Genomic DNA, 10,523 nt, shown 5'->3' with positions numbered 1-10,523 from the left:
GCACCGGCGGAGTTGAAGGAATTGAAAGAACAGCTTCAGGAACTCCTTGATAAGGGGTTTATTCGGCCTAGTGTGTCACCTTGGGATGCACCGGTTCTATTTGTGAAAAAGAAGGATGGTTCCATGAGAATGTGTATTGATTACATGCAGTTGAACAAGGTCACAGTCAAGAACAAGTATCCTTTACCTCGTATTGATGATTTATTCGACCAGCTTCAGGGAGCGAGGGTGTTCTCCAAGATTGATTTGAGGTCCGATTATCACCAGCTAAAGATTCGGGATTCAGATTTTCTCAAGACAGCTTTCAGAACCGATATGGCCATTATGAGTTCTTGGTGATGTATTTTGGGCTGACCAATGCCCCAGCAGCGTTCATGCATTTGATGATAAGTGTATTCCAGCCCTATTTGGACTCATTCGTCGTTGTATTCATTGACGACATCCTAGTGTACTCTCGTAGCCAGGAAGAGCACGCTCAGCATTTGAGGGTTGTATTACAGAGATTAAGGGAGGAGAAGCTTTATGCAAAGTTCTCTAAATGTGAGTTTTGGCTCAGTTCAGTAGCATTCTTGGGGCACGTGGTGTCCAGTGAGGGTATTCAGGTGGATCCGAAGAAGATAGAGGTGGTGCAGAGTTGGCCCAGACCGTCCTCAACCACGGAGATTAGGAGCTTTTTTGGTTTGGCGGGTTACTACCGTCGCTTTGTGGAGGGATTTTCATCTATTGCATCGCCCTTGACCAAATTGACCCAAAAGGGTGCTCCATTCAGGTGGTCGGATGAATGTGAGGAGAGCTTTCAGAAGCTCAAGACTGCTTTGACCACAGCTCCAGTGTTAGTTTTGCCATCAGCTTCAGGTTCTTACATCATGTATTGTGATGCCTCGAGGATAGGCATTGGTTGTGTTTTGATGCAGGAGGGTAGGGTGATTGCCTATGCCTCGCGTCAGTTGAAGACCCATAAAAAGAACTATCATATCCATGATCTTGAGTTAGCAGGCATTGTTCACGCCTTGAAGATTTGGCGTCATTATTTGTATGGGGTTCATTGTGAGATCTATACTGATCACCGGAGTCTGCAGTATTTGTTAAAGTAGAAGGATCTTAATTTGCATCAGCGGAGATGGTTGGAGCTTCTTAAGGACTATGATATCACTATTTTGTACCATCCGAGGAAGGCCAATGTGGTGGCCGATGCTTTGAGTCGCCGGGCAGAGTGTTTGGGGAGTTTAGCATATCTTCGAGCAGCAGAGAGACCTTTGGCATTAGATGTTTAGACTTTGGCAGGCCAGCTTGTCAGATTGGATATTTCGGAGCCTAGTCGGGTATTGGCTTGTGTGGTCTCCAGGTCTTCTCTTTATAACCCTCACTTGCTCGTTCTTCAGGACAGAGTTCGGAGAGGTGATGCTAGGGATGTGACTATTAGTGATGATGGGGTGCTGAGAATACAGGGCCGGATATGTGTGCCTAATGTAGATGGGCTTCGAGAGCTGATTCTTGAGGAGGCCCACAACTCGCGGTATTCCATCCATCCGGGTGCAGCGAAGATGTACCAGGATTTGAGGCAGCACTATTGGTGGAGGCGGATGAAGAAGGATATAGTTGGGTTTGTGGCTCGGTGTCTAAACTATCAGTAGGTTAAGTATGAGCATCAGAGACCGGGTGGCTTGCTTCAACGGTTAGAGATCCCAGAGTGGAAGTGGGAGCAGATCACTATGGACTTTGTAGTTGGGCTCCCATGGACTTCGAGGAAGTTCGACGCTATTTGGGTTATTGTGGATCGACTGACCAAGTCCGCGCACTTCATTCCAATTGGTACTACTTACTCTTCAGAGCAGTTGGCTAAAATTTACATCCGAGAGATCGTTCGCCTGCATGGTGTCCCAGTTTCCATCATTTCAGATAGGGGTACTCAGTTCACATCGCAGCTTTGGAGGGCCGTGCAGCGAGAGTTGGGTACTCAGGTTGAGTTAAGCACAGCTTTTCACCCTCAGACGGACGGGCAGTTCGAGCGCACTATTTAGATATTTTAGGACATGTTACGTGCTTGTGTCATTGACTTTGGGGGTTCATGGGACCAGTTTCTGCCACTCGCGGAGTTTGCATATAACAACAGTTATCAGTCGAGTATTCAGATGGCTCCGTACGAGGCTTTGTATGGGAAGAGGTGTAGATCTCTGGTTGGATGGTTTGAGCCGGGTGAGGCTAGGCTCTTAGGTACAGACTTGGTCTAGGATGCATTAGATAAGGTGAAATTGATTCAGGAGCAGCTTCGCACGGCGCAGTCTAGGCAGAAGAGCTACGCGGATAGGAAGGTCCGTGATGTGTCTTTTATGGTTGGGGAGAAGGTTTTGCTGAAGGTATCACCCGTGAAGGGTGTTATGAGGTTTGGGAAGAGGGGCAAGTTGAGCCCCCGGTTCATTGGGCCTTTTGAGATGCTTCAGAGGATAGGAGAGGTGGCTTATAAGCTTGCCTTGCCACCCAACTTGTCGAGTGTGCATCCAGTGTTTCATGTTTCCATGCTCTGGAAGTATATTAGAGATCCGTCCCATGTTTTGGATTTCAGCACGGTTCAGTTAGAGGGTGATATGACTTATGATGTGGAGCCGGTGGCTATTTTGGATCGGCAGGTTCGAAGGTTGATGTCAAAGGATATAGCTTCAGTGAAGGTGCAATGGAGAGGTCAGCCTGTGGAGGAGGCCACCTGGGAGACCGAGCGGGAGATGCGGATCATATATCCACACCTATTCGAGACTCCATTCATTCGATGACGAACGAATATTTAAGAGGGGGAGGATGTAACGACCCGGCCGGTCGTTTCGAGAGTTATAACCTCATTTTCCCCATTCCTACTTCTGTTTGGTGTTATTCAGCTATATTATGTTATATCGGGTTAGTGGGTTCGAGTCCGGAAGGAACTCGGATTGAAATGAGACACTTAGTCTCATAATTAAAAAAATAATTGAGTTAGAAATGTGGACCGGATATGGACCTATGTGTAAACGACCTCAGATTTGAATTTTGATGATTCCAACAGCTCCGTATGGTGATTTTGGGCTTAGGAGCGTGTCCGGAATATTATTTGGAAGTCCGTAGAGGAATTAGGTTTGAAATGCCGAAAGTTTTATTTTTGAGAAGTTTGACCGGGGGGTTGATTTTTTGATATCGGGGTCGGAATCCGATTCTAAAAATTGAAATACCTCTGTTATGTCATTTAGGACTTGTGTGCAAAATTTGAGGTCAATCGGACGTGATTTGATAGGTTCCGGAGTTATTTGTAGAAATTAAAAATTTCAAAGTTCATTAAGCTTGAATTGGGGTGTAATTCATGGTTTTAGCATTGTTTGAGATGATTTGAGGATTCGACTAAGTTTGTATGATATTTTAGGACTTGTTGGTATATTTGGTTGAGGTCCTGAGGGCCTCAGGTGAGTTTTGGATGGTTAACGGATCAAAAATTAAACTAGAACAGCTGCTGCAATTTCCTTCTATTGGAAATTGCTTCTGCCCAGAAATCGAGCCCAGATGTGAGCCCAGATCGAGCTCAGGGTCGAGGGCCACGATCGAAGCCCAGATCGAGCCCAGAGTCGAGGGCCACGATCGAAGGCATGATCGAGCTCAAGGTCGAGGGTCACGGTCGAAGACATAATCGAGGGCCAGGATCAAGTAAATCTACATTCCAGTATCAGAGAGGTTAGAGAAACATCTTTAGATTCACAGAAGGTCTCTTCAGAATGGGTCTCTCGGTTGTAGTATTGTTGGGTGCTCCAGAGAAAATACAACGACTTATGGGTTTTTGGACGACGTGGTTCGTGCTAGGGTCTTCCGCAGCGAGCTTTGACTTAGGATCATTGTGTACCGATAAGGGAAAGTGTTGACCTGAAGACAAGTCGAGGAGGATTAGAAGAAATGGGTCAGCTCGGTGGTGTTGGGTCAGCATATCAATAAAGGTAACTGGTCTTTTGGTGTGGTAATATATATATATACTAGTCTTAGGGTACGTGCTTTATGCGTGTATTTATATTAAGGTTACACAATTTTAAAAAATCACGTAATATAAAAATAAAATTTTAAAAAGGATAAGTTCTTGAAAATAATGAATACTAATCTCATTTAGCTAACTCAATGGAAAAAAGCTTGCTCTACAAAAGTTCTTAGATGCCTTATTATGATTTTAAACTTATTTTCTTTTACCTAATACTGAAAACAAATAAATCACAAAAATCTTTCAAATAAAATAAATTAAAAAGTTAAATCGTTTGGTATTTTAGAGATTTGAAAATAATTACTAATGTTGCATTAATATTTTACCAAAATAATTCAATATAAAAAAAATATAGGGAGCTATCATGTGTTGAAATGAATGTGAGAAGAAACAAAAAAATAATACCAATTCATTCATTTTAGAATGCATTTTATCTACTGCTCTTTTATTATTATTTATTTAAGTTTATATTTTTACCAATTTGACTTTAATACTATAGTAACTATTTTGCTTTATTTTTTATATCGTTAACTACCAATGCTCTTCTTATAAAAACATTTTTATGCTGCCTAGTAGTTTTTCAACTTGAAAAATAATTTTTACTTATATAATTAATTTGGAAAGAAATTGAATTGGATACTTTTAATTGCTAATTAGTTCATTAATTTAGACATTAATTACTTTCTATCAACCTTAAAGGAAATAATTATTTTGTTGACTCAAATTCATATTAGCTCATCTAAGCTTTAAATATTTAAATTTAGCAATAATTTTACCCAAGCATTTATAACTTGTAAAGTTCCTTTCACCCTTTGACGTTTTAATTAATATTAGTTTACCTAAAGTTAAATTTAGTTAGATATTGTTTTATGATATAATTTAAGTACCTAAATGTTTGAGTTTGTACATTATTCATGGTTAACACATCTATCATTTTAGAAGTTGCAAATTTTCGTTAAGTTTTATATTATAATGCAAACACATATTTTAAATAATATTATTTTATTTTAATTTTTTTATTTTTAGCAAAATATCGTTCATTTTTTTTACTCTTTATAAATTAATTTCACATTAGATATTTTCTAATATTTGTAACTTTAAAATTAAATTAAAAAAATATTAAATTTTTTCTTATTTGAATTAGGTAGAAATTCATAATATTTAGAATTTTAAAGTTCATTAAAATTTTACCTTATAAAAGTATTTCTTTAAAGAAATAACTATAGATTTCGGTCCTATTTCCTTGTTGGAATCCATAACTTAACGTGAAAGGAACTTAAAAGTGAGGTGTAATTTATAGAAAATTTTGAGGTAAAATCTTACTCAATCTCAAACTCTTAAATATTAGGAGTTCTACGTAGATCAAATAAGAAAAAATTTAATAATTTTTTTTATTTGATTTTAAAATTCTAAATATTAAAAAAATAATTAATTACAATCTTGTCCAATGTGAAACTATTTTTAAGGGGACAAAAAGGCGAACGACATTTCGCTAATGGCCTTTGTGCTTTTAATATAGTATAGATATAGATAGATAGATACTTTGAAGAGATAGAATTAAAATAAATTAAGTCCTTATCTTAGTACGTGTGCCTAGCGTCAATCAATAAAATATATGTATAAAAAGAACATCTAAATTCAGTTTTAAAATATGTGCCTAGCGTCTATCAATAAAGAACATGCAAAGAGTTTTAAAATGACTACATTAAAGTAATATTTTATAATAAATAATTTAATATATAAAAAAATAAGAAATTGTCATTTGTTATAATGAATATATTAAAAAAATGACAACTCACTTAGTATCATTTTTTGTCTTATATAATTTCACCCTTATTGCGTAAAGTTTGCATTTTTATCAATTTAACTTTTAATACTACATTATAAACGGATTTTTATGAAATTTTAAAAAAAGGTAATTTTTTTTATTTTTATTTTTGCAAATTAGTTAAGGTATGGACGTCGAGAATTAGGGTAGAAGGCTAATAGGTAGTCGTGAGTTTATCGTTATCTTCTCTATAGTATGTATAACACTCTCATACTTCCTTATATTTAGATTTGTATTACTACCAGCTGTTTCGTTGCTTCAATTTTCTTGTTATTTTGTTGTTGTTGGTATTACTTCGTATTTCTGTTTCCTTTTCATGGTTTATATGTTATTGTATTTCTTTACGATGCTGTGACTTTGCTTTTTCTTAATCTGATGGTCTATCAAAAATAACTTCTCTACCTACGCAAGGTAGGGGTAAGACTGCATACACACTGCCCTCCCACACCTCACCTGTGGAATTACACTGGGTCTGTTGTTGTTGATATAGAGACAACAATAAATTATAGATAACTATATTTATAATTTTATATTTTAGATATACTATGAAGTTAAATAAAGTTTTGATATATACACTTTGATATACAGAAAAAAAATTATGATATATATGTTAATATATACAAATTATTATCGTGATATACATTTGCCAATAAATGGAAAATGAGTTAATCTCAGTCGCTGGGTTAATCTCAGTCGCTTTAAAGTAAAAATCCAAACTGCAAAGATGTGAAAAAAAGAATGTTATTCATAACCAAAAAAAGGCTTAACCATATTATGATCTCATTTTCCATTTTTCCCAGTAAATTAATCCGCCAAAGTTTTCTTTTTTAGTTTTCTAAAATCCCCCGAAATTTCATGAATTTTAGGGAACCGCCAACGCCAGAGGCGCGAAGTGGAAATTTGCCCAAAAGTTAAACTCTATCACCACCGCGCATTTATCCTCACACGAGAACAGATAAATCCGACGCTCCAAATCCTGCCAACTCATCTATCCGCGCGCCTCAACTACTAACCAATAAGATTTCATCTGTTGCCTCTATATGTACATTGCACTTACCTGCATCTCAAAATATCAGTTCACCTACATACAGCAGCATTCAAATTCCCATCACATTTTTCTCTTTGTAAACACATTTTGTTTCAATGGCACCAAAGGCAGAGAAGAAGCCAGCAGAAAAGAAGCCGGTGGAGGAGAAGAAAACCACCGTCGCCGAGAAAACTCCGGCTGAGAAGAAGCCAAAGGCCGGGAAGAAACTCCCAAAGGACGGTGGTGCCGCTGCCGGAGATAAGAAGAAGAAGAAGGCCAAGAAGAGCGTTGAAACTTACAAGATCTACATTTTCAAGGTGCTGAAACAGGTCCATCCTGACATTGGGATTTCGAGCAAGGCTATGGGTATCATGAACAGTTTCATTAATGATATCTTTGAGAAGTTGGCCCAAGAATCTTCGAGATTGGCCCGTTACAACAAGAAGCCCACAATTACTTCTCGGGAGATCCAGACTGCTGTGAGACTTGTACTTCCTGGTGAATTGGCTAAGCATGCTGTTTCTGAGGGTACTAAGGCTGTTACCAAATTTACTAGCTCTTGAAATTCGTTCTAATGGATTGTTGTTAGAGTAGTTTTTGAGTTTATGGTTATGTTTGTTAAGGATTAGGGTTTTAGTTATATCGGATGGTATTTTACTGTTTTTTTCTTTTGTTTTTGGGGGGTTAACCCATGGATCTTCTCGATCCTGTATGTGTAGTTCATATTTGGAGTACAATCCTATTATAGTTCTATTTCAGTTCTCAATTTTTCTTTTGGTGTAAAATGGTATGCTTTATTTCAAGCTTTCAAATTAATACTCTGGAAAAGTCAAATTTCTATTTTTAATGGAGTAGTATTTTTGGAATTCAATTAAAAGTGGAGAAGGAGATCTAGTGACATTTGGTCCTTAATCCAATGCTATCTACTTCAAGGAAACTTGATGAATCGTTGAGCTATTATTGAACTGTGGTTATAGCTGAAGCATTAATTGATTAAAAAAAGCCAATTAAAAGCACAAGATAGATTGGCAAATGGTTGAGTGTGAGCATTTGAGAAACCAAAATTAACCACCAGTGGATAAATTTGATCTTCTTGGAGCATAACTATTACTTTCTGGAAATTGAATTAGATGAAAGGTAAGTATCTTATTAGTTGCTTTGTTTCGTGAAATTCACTTTAGGACCAGGTTTAGACTGAAGTAAACCATTGAACCAAATGAGTACTTTTCTTTTTAAAACAAACAAAAAAAGAGGCTAAGAAATCTAAGTAGAGATTTCTCTTCCTCTCAACCTCCTTATTAGCTTACCTTGTGGCAAAGACCGTTTAATCCCATATAAATATATACACACATAACTAACTATGCACAACAGAAATATGCATTTACTCAAATTCCGCAAACCCCCCACTCTATTGTAATTTCTATAACTTGATTTTTCTCCTTCTCATCAAGAAACTGCCTTCCGGATGCTATATATAGTTCTATCGCATTCAATATTCTATATATCTTTCTTGAACATCTTTTAGTATTTTCTAAAAGAGGAGCGCATCGGTTCTCTTAAACCTCTTCATCTGCTCTTGATTATCACCACTTACCACTTACAACTTACCAAGTTCGTGTGACTTATATTCTTCTCTGCTTCAAAATAGTTCTACATAACATAAGGAAGTTTTCAGAGATGGGAAAGTCATTTCATGTTGAGTTCAATGTGTCTGATCCGAGTCTTCGTTTCTACATGTGCCGTATCTGCCAAAACCATGTCGCTCTCAGCGAAGATTTCAGCCTTAACTACACCGTAATCTTTTTCTCTTTCCCTCTGTCAATTTGTCATTCTTGAGTCAAACTAATTTAGCGTTGTAATAGCTGAACGATCTGTAATAGTGTTGCTGATCTTTCAATTCCGAATATTAAATGAAAATATATTTAATTAGACACATCAGATACGTAATGCGCATATCATATTCGCGAGCTTACAAAGTTTTGGATATTCTTCTCTTGAAAAATGACGGCTGCGATTCTATTTGGATAAGTTTCTAGGCTTAATGGCATTTCATGCACAAAGAACTTTGGTCTGTCTCTTCTCCCTTTCTTCTTTTGCCGTCCATTTCTCAAGTACCCCCAACATTATCTTTCTTCTATAATTTTGCAAGAATGTGCAAGAACATCAATTTATACGTCTATAAAAAAGATAGACAGAATGATCAAGAAAATGTATACCCATTTAGCATTTAGGAAGTAGAAATACTATCTTGTAATGCCTGCGATTTATGAGCTTTTTACTCGACGTTACATGTTTTCTATATTTAATCGAAGAGTAAGCTTCATACTACTATACTAGACTGAGTAGACTGCACTAATAATTAACTGGTGCAATAATATGTATATCATATCATGTAGATAGAAATAACGGTTCTTATTGCATTTATCTACTGTTGTGTGTTTTTCAGCCAGCAACCGGGGTGACTGGAGGTGTATTTGATAAAGTGTAAGGTTTCATAATACTAATTTCCTGGGATAGTTTAATAAGAGTTGTCTGAACAGCGAAGAACTAATCTGAACGATGAAATATACAGGGTGAATGTGCATGTAAACGAAGCAGAGCAGCAGAGGCAACTTGGTCTTCACACAGTAGCAGATGTCTACTGTAATAAATGCGAGAATCTCCTCGGATGGAAATTTGTATGATACAAAAAATCACATGCATCAGATTTGTTAAATTCCATCGATGAGCAAAAATATCTGACATGTTGCTCTTTCTTTCCACTTTTCAGATTGAGGTATTTGAAGAGGATCCAGTGGCAACAAAAGACATGGTTATGTTGCAAATGTGAGATTACTATGCTACAAACTCATGCTTTCACATTAATAGAGTACTTAAAAATATTGTTCCTGATATCTTTTTACAGGGGGAAGCTGCAGGAAAGGAATGGAAACCAAATACAACAAGCAGTGGAACCAATCACAAATACAGCTACAGGAAGCGCCAGTAGTTGAAGAAATATAAACCTACCAAAGCATAGAAAATTCTTGCAAGGAGATCTCTTGAAGAAATCAATCGACTTCTATAGAAGATGAAACTTCAGATGCTCTTTACTTTGTATTTTTCCCTATTTTTCTCACCGAGTCTTTCATGAACTTTGTACAATTCTTTCCATTGCTATATGTACCCTAATATGGTGCTGCAACATTCCACACCCGTGATTGAACAAGAACAGGGATTTACACACTTTCCTTTTTGCTGAAAGAGGGATTTGAACGCCAGTTTAGAATACTGATACACAGTTTGCTGAAGTTTTGCACCGATACCATGATAAACTATTATCATGCTTCACGATTGTAGCCTCTGAATGGGGCTCTAGAGCATGAAGTTGCAACTCTGAACCTACGGGATCTAAGTTCACTCAAAAACTTGATAACCAGAGGTATATCCATTACAGTCTATCCAACGTGGCTTATATCCTCATATTTGACCCAGTTCTTTGATATTTAATCACTATATTTTTTTTCCCTTTCTGAACCTGATGAATCTCCAAAGCTATACCATTAGACAATCAAGGACCAACCTGGCTCATAAGCATATTTCCAGCATTCCCAACCTCAGCCAAACATATTAAGAGGAAGGCGTTGTATAGGGGAGTCTGGGATTGCCTGTAGTCAAGCAATTCTGCATCTTAAGACTAAGAATGA

The 10,523-nt window shown here is 37.1% G+C and overlaps 2 protein-coding genes across 2 annotated transcripts; both read left to right on the top strand.

The window, feature by feature from the left end:
• Positions 1–6,869: 6,869 nt before the first annotated feature.
• On the top strand, positions 6,870–7,622 carry LOC104117934 (probable histone H2B.1). Its single transcript, XM_009629085.4, has one exon. It carries the CDS (start codon positions 6,954–6,956, stop codon positions 7,398–7,400), a length of 447 nt encoding a protein of 148 aa, XP_009627380.1. The 5' UTR covers positions 6,870–6,953; the 3' UTR covers positions 7,401–7,622.
• Positions 7,623–7,871: 249 nt separating this feature from the next.
• Positions 7,872–10,047, top strand: LOC104117936 (protein yippee-like At4g27740). The gene is made up of 5 exons (XM_009629088.4): positions 7,872–8,631; positions 9,284–9,321; positions 9,410–9,515; positions 9,608–9,663; positions 9,743–10,047. Exons 1-5 carry the CDS (start codon positions 8,515–8,517, stop codon positions 9,828–9,830), a joined length of 405 nt encoding a protein of 134 aa, XP_009627383.1. The 5' UTR covers positions 7,872–8,514; the 3' UTR covers positions 9,831–10,047.
• Positions 10,048–10,523: the final 476 nt, after the last annotated feature.

The sequence above is a fragment of the Nicotiana tomentosiformis genome, chromosome 6, assembly GCF_000390325.3.
Source record: "Nicotiana tomentosiformis chromosome 6, ASM39032v3, whole genome shotgun sequence".
Lineage (NCBI taxonomy): Eukaryota > Viridiplantae > Streptophyta > Magnoliopsida > Solanales > Solanaceae > Nicotiana > Nicotiana tomentosiformis.
This window is presented reverse-complemented; position numbering and strand designations above follow the sequence as displayed.